At 36.2% G+C, this 23038-nt stretch overlaps 1 protein-coding gene across 5 annotated transcripts in view; it reads right to left on the bottom strand.

The window, feature by feature from the left end:
• Positions 1-22184, bottom strand: part of slc20a2 (solute carrier family 20 member 2) — a 43965-nt gene extending 21781 nt beyond the window's left edge. The window contains exons 1-5 of one of the 5 annotated variants that reach the window (XM_048209675.1): positions 21815-22184; positions 4403-4956; positions 3824-3964; positions 2905-2990; positions 14-110 (exon numbers count right to left, since the gene is read on the bottom strand). In XM_048209675.1, coding sequence (XP_048065632.1) covers positions 14-110; positions 2905-2990; positions 3824-3964; positions 4403-4694 — 616 coding nt within the window. In that variant the 5' untranslated portion in view covers positions 4695-4956; positions 21815-22184. Of the gene's footprint in view, positions 1-13; positions 111-2904; positions 2991-3823; positions 3965-4402; positions 4957-6172; positions 6472-10470; positions 10764-21814 lie in introns of those variants that run through there. The other 4 variants (XM_048209678.1, XM_048209674.1, XM_048209677.1 and 1 more) reach the window with 4 other exon arrangements.
• Positions 22185-23038: the final 854 nt, after the last annotated feature.

Raw genomic sequence — 23038 nt, 5'->3', positions numbered from 1 at the left:
AAGATTGGCTTACAGGGAGCTCCAGTGTACATGATGGAGAAGGTGTTGATTCCGATGGTCGAAGCGTAGAAGAGGGGCAAAGCGCGGAGACCATTGGGAACAGGGTCATCCTGTAATGGACAGACCACAGAAAGAACATCAACTCTGAATAAAACCACACAGATGTCACGAATATGGACAAAACATTTCCAATTTTACATTTATTGCACCTTTCTTTTGTTTATACATTAAAGTCACTGTGATTCTTTAATAAACGTAGTTGCATTATTTCGTAGCTTAAAAGAACCACTCCATTGTTGGTTACAATTTAAATCAGTGTTATATTAGTATTATTTATTTAGTATTATAGTATTAATAATTTCAATGAGCTTTTATTTTTAGATATTTAGTTTTCATTTTCATTTTATGTAATTTTGTCATTATTAGTATTTGTTCTATTCAGCTTCAATTTACTTTTATTTCTAGTTTAATAATTTCAGTATTTCAACTTAAACTTATTTTAGTTAGCTGCCAAGTCAATATTTTTAATTTTCATTTTTATTCATTTATTTTTTGTATCTAATATGTATATTTTATTTCCTATACTTATATGTATATTTTTTTATTTTTTTAGTTAACATAACATTGATTTAAATATGCACTTAAAGGGATAGTTAACCCAGAAAATGAATATTTGATTATTTAACAACCCTGTTTTATTTGAAACACAAAATGAGACATTAGGCAGAATGTTCAAGCTGCTCTTTTCCATAAAATGAAGGTGAAGCTTGGGTTAAGCATCAAAACGAAAGAAAAAAAGAGCAGAACATTTTCATTTTTTTTGTTTGTTTGTTTAAAATAGAGACCACCGTTCTCCCAAGACTCTGAATAGACAACTAAACAAAATAACATGTAATTAATCAACAAGAATGATTCAATTACTTGCTCATAAAGATTTCACTTGTTTACTGGATGACTCAGCATTTTTGAACAAATCTCTTGAATGATTCAATGGCAAATACATTTTTTTTTAACAGTCACTTGTTGCCAACTACTTTGTAAATGATTCAATTCTTATTACTTTCAAAAGGTGATTTTGATCACTACCATAGACATCAGTGTTTATATTCGAACTTTAAACTTTTATCCCAGTACTTGTGATCATTTGAATTATTGTAACAGATATAATGATACTATGTGGTTGAAAAGACTGCTTGTTTAGAAGTTTCATACCTATACAACACCTGCTCTCTGGCTCAGCAGCAGCGCAAATGCAGATTGAATGTTCGCTGTGATTGCACTTGCCAAAGGTTTAACAGACACAGCCGAATGGTCGTCATTTAGGAATAAGATCCATGAGTGTTTGAATCGAGATCTTTTACTGGTGAATCATTTAGCTCTATTTTCAGTGCTTTGAATATAGCACTACTTGTGGACAACTTTAATAATTTAATTTGTTCTTATGAATTTTCTTGTTTTTTTGGAGCTTGGCATTACAGTATATCACATTTTACTTGCATTATACAGAAAATAGCTGCCTGAACATTCTACTAAGCATCTCCTTTTATTTTTCACAGAAGCAGAAAGTCATACATATTTGGAACAATAGGCTGCCGAGTAAAAGATACATTTTCATTTTTAGGTGATCTGTTCCTTTAAACCACTGTGCTTATGTGGCCACAGGTAAGAATGCATTTCCCAGCTCCTACCTCTTTAAGGCTTAAATATTTAAGTGTTTACAGAAGCAGAGCCTACACCAGGCACACATTTAAAAGATGAACTGCTGTCGACTGCAAAGCAGTTGCTGTGACGTCGCAGATGAGCTATTGTCAAAGCAAAGCAATCTAAACAGCCACAGGCACAGTTACTTGGAAATATAACTGAATGCACATTAATCAGTAAATATAATGAAAACATGAGGTCTAACAAGGACTTGTTATGAACCAGTATATAACACTGAAGTAGGGCTGCACAATGTTGAAGAAAAATGCGATAACTTAATGTGATATTTGAAATTAGATACAATAATGCTTTAAGCATGTAAAATTAAATTAAATTATATTTAAAAACTGAAAACGATATAACCAACATATATGTTTCACATTCTTTTGTGAGAAGAAAGCATCCCTACAACTTCTGAAAGTGAACAGCAGTTTTACTGTAGCAATTAAAGTAAGTGTCATTTTAACGTCAGTATAAACCTGAGGGTTATGTAGTCCTACATTAAGGTTTAACAACAGAAATTGAATAATAAAATGTAAAAAATAAAACACTGCTTAGTCTTCACTGTATAAATTAAATATATACGGATTCTTATTAAAACTTCAAAAGTTATTCAGTCAAGAGCAGCAAGATTTTCTCTTTGTCTTTTGTTGTTTGTTTAACATTAAGCACAAAGAGTGCTGCACGAATCCAATATCTTTTTACATGCATTCTTTCTTTCCCAACTGTTTAATCCACTTAAGACATAACTGACTGTGTTTACGTGAATACTCACCAAGACAGGCATTTTGACATCATTTTGGCCGTATAAGCTGCGGAAGAGAACTGAATACAGGAACACGCACTGTCCTAGAGGCGCGCGAGTGCTTTTAATAACATTAAGCATGTCACATATATGTAATAGTCAAGTCTACTCTCTGTATCAACCCAAAACTTGGACTTTTTGTATTCTTCTGGAGTATTAAAATCATGCAGATATCGCAAGCCATTTGTGATATTTCTATATATCTCGTAGCCCTACTCTAAAGGACTGGGAGAAAACCTCTACTGCACTTTAATGTTTATATTGGATATGTGAATAAAAAGAAAAAAACACTTTGAGTACTTTGATCTTTTTTTTCTTCTTTTTTTTCAAATTTGTCAAAGCGAGATCAGTAAAGTACAGTGATGTAAGACAGGTGTAATAGTCGACCCATGACTCACCTTGTTAAGAATGAAATATCTAATGATGAAGAAGAGCAGGCCAGACATCAGGCCAGACAGCAGAGGGGAGATGAACCATGAGGCAACTGCATCAAATAAACAGCAATTACTAAATCAATAGCATACCAATATAATGATGCATTACGCTGCTAAAGGCACAAAGGCCAACGTGCGACATTACATCTATTACATATCTCGGTTACAGCAAAACTTAGATCATTTACTCCAGAGAAACAATACATAAATGCATACATTACCATTCAAACATTTGGGGTTGGTGAGGTTTTTACCCTTTTTTTTAAAGAAGGCTGCATTTATTTGATCAATAGTGTGAAATATTACAATTTACATCTGTTTTCTATTTGAATGTATTTTAAAATCTAATTTATTCCTGTGATGTCAAAGCTGAATTTTCAGCATCATTACTTCAGTCTTCAGTGTCACATGATCTTCAGAAATCATTCTAATATGCTGATTTGATGCTGAAGACACTTTATCAATGTTAAAAACAGTTGTACTGCTTAATATTTTTTGTGGAAACCATGATAAAAATTTCACGATTGTTTGATAAATAGAAAGTTCAAAAGAACAGCATTATTTGAACATTAAAAATATAAATCTGTAAAATTATAAATGTCTTAACTACCATTTTAGACCAATTTAATGCATCCTTGCTGAATTAAAGTATTTCTTTTTAAAAAAAATCTTACTAACCCCACACTTTTGAACAAAGTAGCAAAGCGTAGAATTAAATAGTAAACAGTGCAATAAAAGAAGAATTAGACAGCAGAAACAAAAGGCTGACATTAAGCACTCAGTTGCATCAAGGCAATGAACAAAAAAGTTTGCTGGCGTGAAAATAACTACCACAGTTTGATAAATAATGAAGTTCATTATGCATTTTTTTTTTTTTTTTTACCAATTTTGACTAACTGCATCCACTGTACTCCTTTTGTGCCAATAGCAACCATGGAGAAGCCAATAGTAGATCCCACAATGCAATGAGTTCCAGAAATGGGCAACCTCAGAAAAGAGGCAATGAGCTGCCAAACCGCAGACCCTGAAAAAGACGGGAATATGAGTGGGAGGTGGAGCAACAAAAAAAAAGTCTTTCAGCCATATGTTCTCTTCCCTTCTGGCTTCAAAACAGTCTCTAAACGGGTTTACTATTAAAAACATTACAATATAGCTATTCATTATTAACTGACATTAAAAAAACCTCCCAAAGACATGTTTGATTTCATTACATAACTTCTTTTAAATCATCTACGCAATGTTCTAACTTTGAGTTTTACATTTCTAGACTAACATTTTTAGATTAAAATTTTTCCCATAAAAGCATCAGGCTAAGACACTATTACAACTCACTATACAATATGTAATGACTCCCAGAATCTGGCAGACTACAAAGAATAAACAAATGCCTCACTAAGCTTCTTCATCGTTAATCTTCAAAATGACACACTGAGGTTTCAACTTTAAATGAGCCCTTACTTACCAACCATAGCGCTGACCTCTCCCGCCATCAGTATCGGCGCCGTGTCATTGTATAAACTGACATCTATAATTCCCTTCCGAATGGTTTCCCCGACCTTGGCACCGAGGAGCATGGAGCCCAGGGTCTCAAATATGGAAGCCAGGATGCAGGCCTGACGTAGCGTCACCACTCCTGACCCGACTGCTGTGCCAAACGAGTTTGCCACGTCATTGGCCCCCACTGAAAATGCCAGGATGAAGGCTATAATGAAGCCAAGCACGACCATCCACAGGTACGTTTCCGTTTCCATCATGGCTTTTGTTCACGCAAAGCGTACAAATGAATCCCAAACAACTACAAAGAACTGGAGTAAGGTGCTGTACTATGAAGGAAATTCTCCTTCGCTTGGTTTTTATTTCTCCCAACTTTCCCCAGGCTAAAAGTGTTCTTGGGGGAGAGGTACACTGCTAACTAAGCCGTTTAACCTCAGTCTGTAGAGTGCTGAGCAGTGTAGGCAGGAGAGAGCATTCCATTGTTTGGCCCTCTAAGTGTCCTGTCCACAAAGACGCCTTCAGCTGTCAAAACAAGAGAGACAAGGACATCATTACACAGTATTCACACTTTCCTTATAGACTGCATAATGTAGCAAAAAAAAACAAAAAACATGGGAAATTGAAAAGTTTTCGGGGACATCAAGGAATGTGAGAAATAGGACATGAAAAAAATTTAAATATAGGATTAGGGTAATTTTCCACATATAAAGTACAAAAATGAGGCAGAAACATCAACAAATGGACAGAAAAAAGCGGTGCTGCTTATCCTTCAGACAAAGTTGATTATTAAAAGAAAAAAGAAAAAAATCAAACTTTGCGACACCTTTAAAACAATGATCCAAGTTTTGTATTGTTTTTTCTGATAATAAACATCAAATAAAAATGAAATTCATAAAAGATTAGTATGAGAATGAGTAACAGGGTGGAAAATTATCACTCTGGAAGGGCTATCTATAGGAACTAAATGTTGGTTTGTAGTTATTTTCCATAAATAAAAGAAAAATGTGTTTAATAATTTTCACAAAAAGTCTGATAACGTTTCACATATACAGTGCGAACTAGAATCAGTACATCAGACTTCAACAAATGGTCAAAAAGGAGGTGCTTATCCTTATGCAAACGGTTACTATAAACATAAAAAATTCAACCTTTAGGAGTAAGGACATATAAATACATTTAAAACACTGATCTAGTGTTTTTTTTTTCTAGTAATAAACATTTTAAAAGACAAAATTCATAATTAAAAAATAAATAAATAAATAAACATGCCAGAATGCATAACAGGGTTGAATATTTGCCACTCAGAACGGGCTAGCTAGTTATTTTCCATACATTTAAGAAAAATATTTGTTTGGTCATTTTTTCTTGAGTATGAGGGCTGAGTGAGCTTAAAAACAGAACAATGTGTGTAATAATTTAATTAAATGAGAACTCACTTCCCGCCATGCTGTAAAAAGAGTCCAAATAAAAATGTAGAGAACTGCTACATTGTTTGGAATAAGAGGGAAAATCATGTGGTAACAGGATTAATAATCAGAAATTTGTTTTGACTACAATGCATTAGGAGGTGCCATACAGACATCTCATATGTTAAAATCAAGTTATCATGAAAATTTGCTATATTTTTTGTAAGTACAATAAGGATTTATTGAACAAAAAACATGGGATTGCAAGGTTTTAAAAATAAGATATCAAATAGCATTACGTAAAACAGAAAGAAAAGTACTTGATCACTTACATTAACTGGCCACCTTACACTACGACACCAAGGGCGAAGCGTTCAGATGTGACCAAGACACAATGTGACTAACACAGTATACGTCCATAACAGAATGTAACAGCGCAGTAAGCACTGCAAAACAATCACTCGTGCTTCACACCTCCTCTCGGCTTCTTGGCTTCGATTCAGGTTTGAGTCTCCCACTGAGGCGAAGCAGTACAGCGAGTCGTGCTCCAGCTGCACTGTGCAACACTGCGGAGTCGCAACCCCTAATACCCGCTTACAGCCTCCTCGCTTCCTGCTTTCCCCACTCTAAGAATCTTAGTGGGTCAAATTCATTGGAAAACGGCAGGTCTGTAAATGGGCCACTATGTGCTTGGTGAAATCTGATCAGTCCTGTTTATCAGAACGACTGATCCCACACCGCAAGGGGACAGTACGGTATTTAGACCATCAGTCAACAGCTGATGACTGAACGGACTTTAAAGCATTACAAAGACACAGTATACGATCATATAGTGACGTCAAAACCAACACCTGTAAAATTACAGAGCGTTCTCACCACAGGCCAGACCTGCAATGCAGAGGGTGAAAAATCACTGCTTAGAACTGATACTGAAGTCAACTTGAGGGGGGACAACGGCACATTCTTCCACTTCACTAAGCCTTTTGTTAAAAGGGAATTAAATGTAAACAGTGAAAAAGCCAGACTAATACATGCTCAAGGTATTTACTGATTGTGAGCAAGCGTCACGTGAACAGCAACACCTCACGTATCAAACGTCACGTGGTTGTTGACATGGTTATCACAAAAGATGGTCTGTATAGTATTTACGGTTATGTTTTAGTCACCCATGGATGTCGTCAACACCGAGATGGCAGAAATAGTAGGTTCGAGAAACCTGTCTGAAACTGTCATTATTTTTGCAATTCGATTTAGTGCAGACCACTAAATTTACCTATAAATAAAAAGAACCCGATACAGTGTCCTCGGTTAAAATCGCGTTCTGCAGGGCGGGGAAATCGAGTCCTATAGAATTTCGAATCGGCATATTAGAATGATTTCTGAAGGATCATGTGACACTGAATACTGGTGTAATGGCTGCTGAAAATCCAGCTCTGACATCACAGGAATAAATTACATTTAAAAAATATATTCAAATAGAAAACAGTTATTTAAATTTGTAATAATATTTTACAATATTACTGTTTTTAATCAAATAAATGCAGCCTTGGCGAGCATAAGAGACTACTTTTAAAAACATTTTTTTTTTAAAAATCATACCAACCCCAAACATTTGTGTTTGTGTGTATGTTTATATATATATATATATATATATATATATATAGGGCTGGGCGATATATCGCATGCGATTGTCACGTGCATTTCGTCAGTAAAGCCGGTTCCCTGATTGCCGCTAAATCGCCATCACCTGCTTACAGATGGAGCGGCATTTAATAGACAGAGCCGTAGATCACTGATAAGCCACGCAATATCGCATTCATTATCGAAGGCGATTCATCTGCGATATGAATGCGATATTGCGTGGCTTATCAGTGATCTACGGCTCTGTCTATTAAATGGCGCTACATCTGAAAGCAGGTGATGCCGATTTATCGGCAATCAGGGAACCGGCTTTACTGACGAAATGCGCATGACAATCGCATGCGATATATCGCCCAGCCCTATATTATATATATATATATATATATATATATATATATATATATATATATATATATATATATATATATATATATATAACATGTTTAGCCATTCATTTATTGCATATCTGTTCAATTAAGTACAAAAGCTGCTAGTAGTAAGTGAACTTCTAAAGGAGTTATAATAACACATCCAAGCAGCATATGTTGGGTTTTTCAGAAAAATATGCACTCTTGAGATAGAAATGTCTAATGCATACTAATAGCAGGTCTGCATTTTAGAACTAGTAATGGTTACAACACATTTTTGGAAAACTGATGCAATGCCAAAACACTGATACCGCGATGTGACATCAGGACAGGGTGATGAGTTGAGACAATTTGGATGAAATTAGATTCTTCTGCTGCTCTTGGAAATTTGAGGTCTATTTCTTTTTGGCCCTTCAGCTCTTTAGCAATCTGTGTAACAGCTTTAGAAGTTCATTTGCTGACAGCACCTGCCAAATCCTATTTTTCATACCATTATTGAACCGATTCTTTTTATGAGAAGACAACAACCTTATTCAGAGATTAAACGGATATCAACAATAATCTACGCTGTTATCAGTTCACAAAGTTGACCTTGTTTAAAATGTGAGAAATACAATCAGTCTGGGACTATACTTACATTTCAAGACATACTTAAAGGGTTAGTTCACCCAAAAATTTAAATTCTGTCATTAAAGGTGCCCAAGAATGCTTTTTCACAAGATGTAATACAAGTCTAAGGTGTCTCCTGAATGTGTCTGTGAAGTTTCAGCTCAAAATACCCTATAGATTTTTTTTAATTAATTTTTTTAACTGCCTATTTTGGGGCATCATTAACAATGCACTGATTTACACTCGGCGCCGCCCCCTTAAATCACGTGCTCCCTGCCACACCAGCTGTCGACTATATTACAGCACATTTACAAAGTTCACACAGCTAATAGAACCCTCAAATGGATCTTTACAAGATGTTCGTCATGCATGCTATGCATGCTTCGAATTATGTGAGTGAAGTATTTATTTGGATGTCAACGTTTTATTCTGAGTGAATTTGAGGCTGTCCTCCGTGGCTAACGGCTAATGCTACACTGTTGGAGCGATTTATAAAGAATGAAGTTGTGTTTATGCATTATACAGACTGCAAGTGTTTAAAAAATGAAAATAGCGACGGCTCTTGTCTCTGTGAATACAGTAAGAAACGATGGTAACTTTAACATTTAACAGTACATTAGCAACATGCTATCTAAACATTTAGAAAGACAATTTACAAATATCAGTAAAAATATCATGCTATCATGGATTATGTCAGTTATTGCTCCATCTGCCATTTTTCGCTGTTATTCTTGCTTACCTAGTCTGATGATTCGGCTGTGTGCAGCTCCAGACGTTAATACTGGCTTGTGTAATCCCTTGAACATGGGCTGGCATTATGCAAATATTGGGGGCGTACACCCCGACTGTTACGTAACAGTCGGTGTTATGTTGAGATTCGCCTGTTCTTCGGAGGTCGTTTAAACAAATGAGATTTATGTAAGAAGGAGGAAACAATGGGGTTTGAGACTCACTGTATGTCTTTTCCATGTACTGAACTCTTGTTATTTAACTATGCCAAGGTAAATTCAATTTTTGAATCTAAGGCACCTTTAATTACTCGTTCCACACCTGTAAGACATTCGTTCATCTTCGGAACACAAATTAAGATATTTTTGATGAAATCCGAGAGGTTTTTTTAATCCTCCATAGAGAGCAATATAACCACCACTTTCAAGGTCCAGAAAGGTACTTAAGACATTGCTAAAATAGTCCACGTGACTGCAATGGTTCAACCTTACTTTTTGTTCGCAAAACAAAACAAAAATAATGACATATTCAACAATATCTTCTCTTTTGTGTCATTCTCATACACAGAAAATTCTGTCATCATTTACTCGCCCTCATATAGTTCCCAACCTGTATGACTTTCCTTCTTCTGCTAGTTTGTTTTCATTGTATGGACAAAAAACCCACTGAGACATTTCTCAAAATATCTTCTTTTATGTTCCACAAAAGAAAGTCAGTCATACCAGTTTGGATCGACATGAGGGTGAGTAAATGACGACAGAATCTTCATTTTTGGGTGAACTATCCCTTTAAGGGCCCATACATGCAAACACAAAAAACATTTAATAGGGTGCACAAACCCTTGCAAACCCTCAAGGCTCAACGATTTATGATGCATTTTACAGCTTTACACAGATTTTTGTTTAAAAAATCCATAAAATGTAAGTTATGACACCTTGGGACATTCGACACTAATCCCGGAGACACAAAACAAGCACTGAGAGAAGAATATCACCTTATACTAACCAATCTGATTCTAAATATTAAAAGCATTCAGCTTATACTTTGATTGTTAAACACAGGAAGAGAGTGTGTGGGCTCTTTGTATACATAATAATAGTAATATAATGCACCCTGGCTAGTTTTTACAATGCATTCCCCTTGACACTGACATGCCCTGTCCAATATATGAGGTACATACAGAACCTGTTGCATTAGACACGACACAAGAAGAAAGGAGAGAGTGCAGTAAAAATGTGTCTGTAATGACTGCAGCACTCTAAACTCTAATCAAGAGTACTCACCTTTGGGCTATGCAGTGCTCAGAGTTTTCCCCCTTTTTTGGAAAGTGGGGTCAGAAAAAGGGTTGAAAAATGAGAGATGGACAGATTAAACGTGAGGGATCATGAATGAAATGATGTGAAAATGCTAAACTGATGCGCTGACTTATGCCAGGAAAACAGGAACAATGAGACTGGTCAATGGATTCAGACAAAGAAAAGATCACAATGTTGTGTAAAATGTAGCATGAGGAATTGCCAGATGGAGAGTCAGACGTGTTGCAGGACAACAGCAGCGCGATTCTCATTGAAAAACCTGTCACTGCAGTCTAGACTGCTTCTTAAAGAGAGGCAGCAGCATCACAGGCCAGCCAGCCAATCACACACACGCTCAGTGGGAGCGGTGGAACTGATTGGCTAACGCAGCATGGGAAGAAGGAGTGACGAGGGAGATCAAGCCAATGAGAGTGAATAGAGAAGAAGACAGTCAGGAAAAGGCATGCAGTCGCACCAAGGACATTCAATGCTGTATACACTGACTGCTGGCACCATAATATCTGCATTATGTCTTTCTAAAGGCATTTAGTATCAAATAAATACAAATTACCAAACGCAAGTCGAAAATTAATGAAGCACCACAAAACGGTCTCTCCCCAAAGTGGAGCAGGCAATTTCAGTATTATGGGATATGCAAACACCCATCATGGCACAATAAATGAAAGGAAGTCAATGGTATACAGGTCATTTGTGTGGGGAAAAACATGGGTAATATTAGAAAAACAATTATATATTACTTATTTTAAAAATATATAAAAGAAGATGAAAGCAAACAAAACCAAACTACATAATACTGTCAAATAAGTATTAATAAAAAAGGTGTGTTGTACATAGCCATCTTTGCACACATTAATTTGTATTTCAGGTCCCTAGATAGGCTATTGTGTTTTAAGAAAGAAAGGACTGAATTATGAATGTTTCTGACAGTAATATACTGACACTAATCTCCTCCACAGGGAACAATAAAATCGCATCTGGTTTCATAATCTCATTACGCAAGGCTCCCACACCTTTCGACCAATGATTCTGCATTATTTTTGCATGACATTTCCAGTCATTTGGATAAATTCAACTCTAAACTCTAACCAAACTTAACGGTAAGGAATTTCTGCTACAGTGGTTGGAAAAAAAGTTCAGATTTTTACATGCTCTGTCAATATTTTCAATGACCCCCATATGTAATATTTATTTTACAAATATTTCAGACCTTAATATTTATTTTTAAATATTTATTATTCATTTTTCAGTTTCACACATATATGAAACGTCAGATAGTTTGATATACATCTATAAATAAATATCAAAATATAAAAATTAGCAAATATTTGTGTTTTCTTTACAAAGAATGTGTGCAATACCTGAAAATTATACACAGACAGACAGATAGATAGACCTTTACTGGAAGGTTTTTTACTCTCTGTCTTCCCTTCTTTCTTTTTGTTTTTCTGTCTTTCTTTGTCTCTTGCAGTGTTTGGAACAATCAGTGCTTTCAGGATGATGATATCATTATCATGTGCCCCCACCCATTCACAGTCCACCGCTCTTGCTCCGAACAGTGAACACTCAGACAAAAACAAAGGCAGAACATGCCGAGCGACTAACCCTCTCCAGCACATCACAGACTGCCCCGCGTCGCTGACACTTGAGGGATGTCTGTAGCTCCGTGCTGATCGACTCACCCTCAGGTCATCCATCTCTCGGTCCTTAAAATAGCCAAACCTCCAGAAACAAACATTCATCCACTGCTGGGACTGTAGCTATAGGTGATAGCTGCAGTTATTGGAACACTCTCTCCAACAAGAATCATCAGAAGGGAATGACAGGCTGTCAGACATTGTCATAAGCAATTCTGGGCCTCATCGCTCTCACATCTACACAACCCTGACTCACAGACTAAGCGCAATACCATCACGCAGTGTTTCAGAACACAACACTTTTATCGACTTGTCCTGTGGCACAGAGATACTCTAAACAAGTCTGTGCGGTTTCTGGCATCATGGGAGATAATATATGGGTGGTTTGTGAATAGAAATCCGTAAACAAACAGATGACATTCACAGGATGCAATCTAACAACTTCCTTCTCTTCCTTTGTTGTGCTGACGAAAGAGACTGAAAACCACAGAATAACAGCCACTGTGTTTACAATGTTTAAAGGTGCCCTGGAACTTTTTTTTAAAAGATGTAATATAAGTCTAAGGTGTCCCCTGAACGTGTCTGTGAAGTTTCAGCTCAAAATACCCCACAGATTTTTTTTGGGGCATAATTATAAATGAGCCGATTCAGGGTGTGTGGCCCTTTAAATCTCGTGCTCCACGCCCCAAGAGTTCGCGCTTGCCTTAAACAACATAAAAAAAGTTCAAACAGCAAATATAACCCTCAAAATGGATCTTTACAAAGTGTTCGTCATGCAGCATGTCTAATCGCGTAAGTACAGTGTTTATTTTGATGTTTACATTTGATTCTGAATGAGTTTGAGGCTGTGCTCCGTGGCTAACGGCTAATGCTACACTGTTGGAGAGATTTATAAAGAATGAAGTTGTGTTTATGAATTATACAGACTGCAAGTGCTTAAAAATGAAAATAGCGACGCTCTTGTCTCCGTGAATACAGTAATAACCAATGGTAACTTTACCCACATTTAACAGTACATTAGCAATATGCTAACGAAACATTTAGAAAGACAATTTACAAATATCACTAAAAATATCATGATATCATGGATCATGTCAGTTATTATTGCTCCATCTGCCATTTTTTGCTATTGTCCTTGCTTGCTTACCTAGTCTGATGATTCGGCTGTGCACATCCAGACGTTCTGCCCTTGTCTAAAGGTCATTGCACACTGAGTCCGAAATTCGCATGCGAAACTTTTGCACGTTAAAAAATAAATTCGACCTCACGTTATGTCAATCGCGTTTGCACACTGCCTCCGAAACTTTCGTCCGTCAAAAAAAATATTCGGATCAGGTTCGATTTTCTGCGTTTTTCGCATCCGTGGCACGCATTTTGAGTGACATTTTGACAATTCAGAGCCACCGTACGCGAAAGCAAAAATCCAGAATGTCATCTGACAAGTTGATTCACGTCGTCTACAGCACAAAACAGCAGCACTGACTGACAAACAACGTGAGGAATGCAAAGAGACTGAATATAAAGACAGATTGTGCCAGTAGTAAAGCATCAAACAGAGCCACTGTCATCCTGATATAAACTTTGAAACGCTCGGCTAATCCCGCAGCTCCTTGATGAGATGAATTCTCCTTTCTCTCTATGCAATCTCGGGATTGAATGGACCCAATATTTCCTCTTTCTTTTTCTCTTTTTAAGAAGAGAGGAGACAACTAATCGTGCTCACTGCTTGAAGACTTCATTTTGTATCGTTTTGCGATTTGTTTTGCGATCGATTTTTTTCGCAACGCATTCATTAATACACATCGGACTCAGTGTGCAAGGTCTCTGTGCATGACGAATTTTTAGGATTGCGAATACGAAAAAACGCATGTGAAAATTTCGGACTCAGTGTGCAAAGGCCTTAATGCCTTTCATAATATTGGGAACATGGGCTGGCATATGCAAATATTGGGGGCGTACACCCCGACTGTTACATAACAGTCGGTGTTATGTTGAGATTCGCCTGTTCTTCGGAGGTCTTTTAAACAAATGAGATTTATATAAGAAGGAGGAAACAATGGAGTTTGAGACTCACTGTATGACTTTTCCATGTACTGAACTCTTGTTATTTAACTATGCCAAGGTAAATTCAATTTTTGAATCTAGGGCACCTTTAAAGTGTCTATTGTGTCAGATGAGACGACATTACAAATGAGTGGCTGGTTTCATTTTTCATTAGGAATGTATTAATATTAAAATTCTGGCTGACACTGATATAGAAAATTCTAAACTTAAACTTAAAACTAAAATCAACCATTTTAATGCTAAAAGTGAATTCAGGCATCACAACATTATAACGCACGGTATGTACAATGATTATTAATCATTTTGAGATTTGGTATTGGTAAATATTACATTTAAAAGTGTTAAATGTAAGCATTAGATGATGTCAAAGCTAATATAAATGAAAAAAAAAAAAATCAAATATCAGCTATATAATAACTGATATGGCACCAAATACCAATATATAAGGCAAGTTTCCATAACAAAATGAACTATTATATAAAATTAATTATGAATTGACGTACAGAAGACATTGTTAAAATTGTAATCGTTCTGAATTTAGGGAAAAAAAATAAAAAAATCACTTGAAAATCAATTATTTGTAAATTAAATCAGTTCACTGCAAACCCAAAGATTCACAACCCTGATGTTTTTCTTTGCTTTTTCAGTCTGTATGAAGTTCGTGACAGGAATCCTGCGTCAAATAAGCACTCAAAATCAACAATGAAGCTCCACAATATTATGACCCCCCACACAGACATTGATGGTTTCAGATGTCTGCCAATAGCTGCTTTTACACTGATAGCAGGGTGCTCACTTCCTAAACTGACCCTAGGGTGCTGGAAATAGTCATGACACATGAGGCAGTTCAAAGAAAAGAGCAACCAGCTGTCCATGTACATATTCTATAATCAACTGTAATACATACAAAACACCCTCACAGGAATACGAACAGGAACAAACTGCACACAGACACCCTCTTGAGTGCACACCACTCCTCCTCTAGTGCCAAGCAGTAATTTGATATTTTTAGATGGGCACTCTGCTGTCTGTGTGGTGTTGGCAGGAGTAATAAGTGCTTTGGTGGATGGTTTATGGAAAATATTAGTTTAGAGGCTCCCATTCATGTTCCCAGCTTGAAAGCGTTGGAAAGCTTAGGTGTTACACTGTTAAATGTCATGCAACCACGCAGCTCGCAGTGCGATAAATGTCCAAATTAAGACCTGTGGATGGCTGAGAAATGCAGATGAAAAGACCTCGTGCTACTAATATAACTACTAATTTTGACAAGTTCAGTTTTCTGGTGAATCAGAGGTGAGGCAAAGGGCTTGTCCCTTTTTCTTTCACAGCCATAAACCAAAACACATGCTACTGAATAAAGAAAAAAAGTCTCATTAAAAGGCTGAAATCCATTTTAATCCAAGTGACATAGTAACTATATATTATTTCTTTTAAAAAATGTGAAATTTTATCTCCTAGATGACTGACAGTAGACCCACATGACTGTGTGTCAAGGTCAGTAAGTTATAATATAATAGAAATTACACTATACAGTATTATTAATATTGTATATTATAATACAAGCAATATTTATGGTACTTTTTAAAGTTTATTTATACAGTATTACAGTATTTATACAGTATTATTAATACCGTATACTATATTTTGTTTACAGAAAAACTTAAAATACATCTTTTATCTTTTAGAAGTACAATATATCTTAAATATACCTTAAGGTTAACAGGCACACAGACTAAAATCCACAAAACTTACATTTTCATTTGATGATGTCTTTAACTCCATAACATTACATTTATCTGTTTTTATCCCCTTCAGCTCCTTCTGGTGTGAGATTTATTTCATAATTTTTTGCTTGCACCCTGAAGGAGGAAAAGAGTTCCTTTTAAAACATCTGCAAGTATACCAGTCATTTCAGAGACATATTTGCCAAAATTATGTAGTAAGGTTTCGGTGACAGTATGCCTACAGCAACATCTAGTACACTAGAGGCAGCCCGTGGCTACTGTCGACCTGCCTTTCTACATTACCCTAACATGCCAACTGCCAACAAAAATTTGAATTTCAGTCACAATTACTTTGGTCACAGATTTAAATTTTATCATCAGTCAGATTCTTCTTTTTTCTTTTCTCAATTCTGTCTCTAAATCTCTTGATTTAGTGACTGAAAGATTCAGTGATGACAAACACATGACAGACCTGCGCACTATTAATGACATGCACGAAATTTTCACCCATTACATAGTGTCATCTGGGACTGGTTCCAGTTGCCGAGGAGTGACAGCAAGACAACAAGAAGCAGCCATGTATTTCCATGTGACAAAAAGAGAAAACAAACCCTTTTCAGTTCTTTACACACTGAACTTGTATATACTGGCAAAGCACAAACTTGTTTGATGTTGAGAAGGGCATGTACAGGGTGTTTCTGTTCTTCCTCCAGTTCAGGGTGAGGCTCTGTGGATTCCTCCACCGAATTTATTGGTGGGCGTAAATGGAGTCAAAAACTAAACAAGACTCAACCATGGGCATTTTAGGTATTTCATTTTGTGCTCTTGTAACAACAACCTAACTCTTAACACCACTTAACCTGGTCATAAATTGAGCCACGGCACTTCATTTAAAAAGCCATTCATCTTCACGATAGCTTAATGGAGTCAGCGACTTCACTTTGAGAAGCCAAGTATTTGCCATAATGTCCCACATTTTTGTTTAGAAGCATTTCAGAATGTCACTATTTCATAAACAATGACAAACTAATGTGGTCACCTCCTCTCCTTCTTCTTATGTCATGTTTTTTTGTTTAAATCCCCCCCTTAGGTGGGAATTCAGTCACACTGCTCTGCTACAAAAAGTACCATAACCTGTTCCGACGTCTTCACAACACCGTCATGTCCCTTTACAGAGAATTAGCCATTGTGTTTAAAGAGCAGCTCCCAGCAGTTCCTCAGACATATCAATGACTTATTGTCCCTTTAGTGCCGCAATGGGCATGGTAAATGGGCAACTTGCCTTTCTTTGAGAATGCCAAGCGAAGAGCCAAATGTTGTCGGGGATACACACAAGGCTGTGTTGTGAGTACTGCCATTCAAAGCTCAGAGGGAGCGTATGGAAAGTATTGTGAGAGCAGCAACAGGGAACATGGAAGATGGGTAATTCACTCCCTGTATTGTGGAAAACATTCCTTAATTAAAGGTATTAACTCACTATCATAGTATACCTTATATATATTTATTCATTTTTTTATCAGCATCAAAAGATATATCTGTGGCAAAGATTAAAAATAAACTAGTACACTATAAAAAAAAAAAATGCTGGGGTAAAAACAACCCAGTTTGGGTTGAAATTGGACAAACCCAGCGATTGGGTTAAATGTTTGCCCAATCTGCTGGGCAGTTTACTGTATTGCTTGCTTAAAATGAACCCAAAGTATGTTGGAAATTAACATGTATTAATATGTTTAATAAATGAACATTTATTAATCAGTTTAATTAATAATAATGAACAATAAAAATTGCTTATTAATAAATGTTCACCTTTTGATTATCATTATTGCCTCTAGTAATTATGTGTCTGATTTTTATTTTCCAACCTATTTTGGGTTTATTTTAAGCCAACCATATAGTAATTTTTAAACAATATTTTGGGTTAAATAAAACTGCCCAGCACGTTGAGCAAACATTTAACCCAACCACTGGGTCAAAACAACCCAATCGCTGGGTTTGTCCATTTTCAACCCAACTTGGGTTGTTCTGAACCCAGCATTTTTTTAGACTGTAGTAAAAAATAATATAATAATAAAAAAAATTAAATCTTTATTATTAGTTTAATATTTGAAAGAAATTCTAAAATTTTCCCCAAATGAAATCTTTTATGGTGCTAAGTTAAAGGCTGCACTTTGCCAAAATTTAGTGTAAAGACATAATGCTTGCATAAAAGCTACTATCTCACAGTATACAATTGTAACTGCTGTGTAAAATCAGTTATGCCACCTCACTCTGAGCAGTCTCTGAAATGCCACTTCAGAAGTGTTCCTGTGCCACCTTTGCAGTGTTACTTTAGCATTAGAAAGAAATTAGAAATTTTAGCATAAAAAGATTGATGTGGTAAGACCATACATCTGTACAATTTAACTTGCTTCAAACAGTTTATTCGCTTTTCATTGATTGAGGTTAAAGTTTTAAAAAATAAAACTCCATTGTTTCCTCCTTCTTATATAAATCTCATTTGTTTAAAAGACCTCCGAAAAACAGGCGAATTTCAACATAACACCGACTATTACATAACAGTCGGGGTGTACGCCCCCAATATTTGCATATGCCAGCCCATGTTCCCAACATTATGAAAGGCATTAAGGCCTTTGCAAACTGAGTCCGAAATTTTCGCATGCGTTTTTTCGTATATCGCTGTGACCAAAAATGGGCAACTTGGCTTTAACCTGGCCATTTCTTTTTTTAGTAAGTTCAACAACTCAGCAAACACTTATCAGATGTAGGCCCGGATACATAAACACTAAGAGGCTGTTGCTGTCTGATTCCATCACAATGTACACAAAGCACGTGCTGCTGCACATGATGCTCTAATACTGCTTTTAAAGTCTCTTTGTGTGTGTAAAGAAAACACACATTCGCATACACATTTAATACATGATCTAATGATCAATTTTTAGGCATTCAGTGATTATATGACATTCTACCCTTTCAAATCTGTGGAGAAATGTGTGACCTCAACAGAAGGTGAAGTCTGTTTTGTAGGTCCATAAAAGGACATAAATCTGATATACTACCAAATGATGTTATGTGCTGTGAGGAAGCATACAAGGCTTCCAGTATATAAATACTTTCATAGCATATTCCTATCAAGATCAGACAACACCATCTATAAAATGTACACTCTAATATATCAATACAGTAAGAGATGAGGAAGGTAGTCTAGACACATTGATTTCACATGTTTACATATTATTGTCCATTATGGCCCTCAGATTTGAGTGAATTAACTGGCCATTTTTATCTGAAGCATAAGTTACTCAATATAACATAACGGATAGTTTAGATTCTAGACTGGTCAGTAGCAGTCATGTTATATTTAAGGACATGGTACAATAGTCAGGTTCCAGAACTAAAAATCCCATTTATTTTCGCTATAGAAGAATTGATTTTCAACAATAATTAAAAAAAAAACATTGAAGACAGACCTACTGTGAGCTGTGAGGTTTGTTAATCAATGGTAGATGCTTTTTGAAACCATCAACCCAAATTATTTCAACATATTTTTTTAAATAATCATATGCTGCGTTCACTACATGTCATAACTACCGTAAACAAAGTTATGTATGCTTTCGAATCAGTACTTTGATGTCATACACCAATCGGTCTGCACAGCGCCTCTTTAAGTCAAACACACCTTAATTCGCACTGGTCAGGTGGTATAGCGGCCATGTGGTACAAGTCTTAGCTCTCAGAAAATTACAAGTTTACATGTTGTAATTACAAGTTCTACAGTAAGTTGTTACAGTAATTATGACATGGCGAGAATGCACCTATATTTAACAGCGGAATTCCTGGTGAAAAACTACATTACCCATGATTCTGCAAAGAAATCTCCAATCAGAGAATCAAAACAAATCCCAAATTGTACCAAAAGAATGACTTATATGGTCACTGGCAATGCTTCTTGTGATTGTTCTTTCCCCCATTAAAGATGTTAAGTACACGTTCTTGTACCTTTGTCTTTTTGTCCAATTTTTGAACAATTCCAGTGCTTCCCACACATAGACTTTACTTGGGCGGGACACCCAGGTATAATAACAGCCGCCCAAGTATATTTGGAGACACATTTTTGCTTTTATTATTTTTATCCTCTTATACTTTTATATCCGCCCAAGATAATGAAACCATCCGCGAATGATTAACTAGTCGTTTCGTACCTGCTCGTCATGTGTGCGTCAGAACTGTTTACTCCCGCTAACTTTCCCACGGGCGCTGCATTTTGCAAAGTCACAAAGTCTACAAGCTCGCGCAAAAGCGCTTCAGACTGCTTCAAAGTGCTTCTCAATCAATGAAAGGCGCAGATTTATGCCAAGCGATTGCTAATGAACTCAAGTTGATGAATTATTACAATGTCTACTTTATGGCCTTTATAATATTTTATACGGTTGTAAGAATCTGAAGGATCCGCCTGCAATAGTACAGACATTTCAAAATAAGAGTCCGGTGTATTTCGTTTTTTTCTTTTTCTTTTGGACATTATTGGTATTTTGGTTACACAATAAATTGTATTTAATTTGATTTCCATTTAATTCACAGTAAATTACTGTAGTCTCCCACTCAGGAAGAAAAGACTAAGAACATTATTTGACACATATTATTCATTATATAAATTTTACTAGCAAAATCTGTGTCCCATTCACTGAGAGAAACACTATATGACAGCAAGGAGCACATAGGAAAAGGAGAACCATTTAAATGCTGTAATTTTACATAATTTACAATGCATAATAATGCATAATATTAGTAAGTAATTAATAGTATGCTATGTAATTAAAATTAATTTCAATAAATAAAAATACTGTTAAAAATCACACATTATTTGTTTGTTCACATGTAGTAGACCATTTTTGTGCTATTGGTAATAGGAGGATTTTTCACCCGGCTACCACAAGTATATTTCAAACCTGTGGGAAGCACTGAATTCTTTACTTCAACTTAAACTTGTAATGTTGTGATTCACCTTGAAGCTGTTTGGGCAAAATAGGCTGCCTAAAAACATGTCGGGCGGGTACTAATCACTGCGCAGCTCACATAGCAGTTTGTTATTTGTGTTGCATAGCAACGTTCCTTTATGAAACTTCAACAATCTTCACAATAAAACAATGTTTTTATGTAAATTGCTGTTTTTAAATATTTATTATGTGATAACCGAATTTTAAAACGCACAGGGGTTTCTTGTGCCTTTTACACCTTAATTAATTACTTGTTACTTGTAATTAATTACTAAAAAGCAATATCACAGACCCAGTCTGTCAAGATAGTGAATAAGCACAGCTGTGACTATATGTGGTAAGAGGCAATTCTTTTCGTGTGACACTGCTTAACTATAAACTACATTTGTGCGTTATATTTTATTGTGGGTCGTGTAAAATAGTTTATAGTGCTTCTACATTAAAGAAAATGTTACAACAGACAATCACGTGTGTAACGTTTCTCAAATCACTGCAGCCTGTCCGTTTCTGTCTGTCTCGACAGGCTCTTACCTGACTAGTGCGACCTCTAACAAATATATAAATTCACATAAAAACAATTCATCAAAAGCTCTGTCATACCCACCAAACGAACACCATGCTTAATACAAAGCGGTTAATAGCATTAAATACCAGTGGACAAATCTGACCCTGAGAAAAATCCCGCAATCCCTCCCATTAATATACAATCATTTTAGAGACAATATCACCGCGTCTCAAAGCCATATGTAGCTTCACACGCGAGAAACAAAGTAATAAGGGGGCCTTTTCCTATTCCTGAGCGCGTGGTTCTGAAAATATTCCCGGTCGCGTGAATCTAATCCATTGACGAATTATCAACGGCTTGACAGCGGTCAGTGACACAGCTCTTACTCACCGAGAAGAAAATGTAGTCCTCCGGCGAGGCTTTACGTGCTGTAAGCGACCAGTCTAAAAACCTTCACTTTCTGAAGAGAATTGCAGCGAGGAGATTCCTAAACGCTTCCTTCAGCTCTGGCGACCATGTTTGTCCTGACTGACTGACTGACTGTTGCTGGTGTGCATCCGGGCGCTTGAGGGATCAGGGGGCAGGAGCTTTCCGTGTACGGAGAAAAACGGGAAAGAACGTGTGGAGACAAACCAATGCAAAGTCCTGTCCCCCTTCAGCTGAAGTATCAACTGAATGGCAGTGGATTCAAGCAAATGGGCGCTTTAATTAGGTTTATTATGGGCTGTTTTAGATATGGCTGTTTTAGAAATGTATCCTTGTGGGTGCACGAGCCACGAGGTCATTGTTTTTCTGAGGAAAAGGAGGTTTATTGTAATGTCTGGATCACGTGACGAGAGATCGATTCTTATCCATAATGATTGGGATAAGAATACACTAGGTATCAATACTTAATTATTAGTAATATTTTATGTCTCAGAAAGCGGGCAGATAACGTTAGTTGTGAGTATTCGTATTGTTACGTAACAGCATTCGCGCGTTCTCAACACATGCGCGCCACACGAGACTATGGGAAGTCCGACTCCGTCCTTTCTGCGAATTGGTTCTGATAATGAATCGTTTTGAAAAAAAAAAAAAAACTTAAAACGATTCAGCGATTGTTTTATGCTCAGACGTAATTTCATAATCACATAGTGCACATTACATCCTAACGTTCAACAGATATGTTTTATTAATAAGGAAGTTTGTAATTTCATTTGTGATTCATCTCATAAAAACGTCATTTAGAACCTAAATATTTGCATTATATTAAACAATACTAATATATCACGTCATATGCATTTTAATATTTTAAACCGGGTTAAATCAGGATAATTGGGACATTTTCCCCACTCATCTCAATGGCAAAAAGTGTCCTAATTATTTTACTTTACTAAATTATTTTCTTGAATAATTCGTTCAGACCAATGTTGTGATTCAAAAGATTCATTTGAATAGATTCAACTGTAGAATGATTTGTTCATCAACATACACGAGACAAGTTCAGGAGCAACACAAGTTCACTGAGTTCATCCTAGACGTTGATTTACAGCATCAGATATTAAGGTAACATTTAGGAATATAGCATCACCTCTGTTAATTATGTGCATCAGTCCGAATTTTGTGCCATCGGGT

The sequence above is a fragment of the Megalobrama amblycephala genome, linkage group LG12 (genome assembly GCF_018812025.1).
Source record: "Megalobrama amblycephala isolate DHTTF-2021 linkage group LG12, ASM1881202v1, whole genome shotgun sequence".
In the NCBI taxonomy this organism is placed as follows: domain Eukaryota; kingdom Metazoa; phylum Chordata; class Actinopteri; order Cypriniformes; family Xenocyprididae; genus Megalobrama; species Megalobrama amblycephala.
Note: the sequence above shows the minus strand (reverse complement) of the source record. Positions and strands in the feature narration are given on the sequence as shown.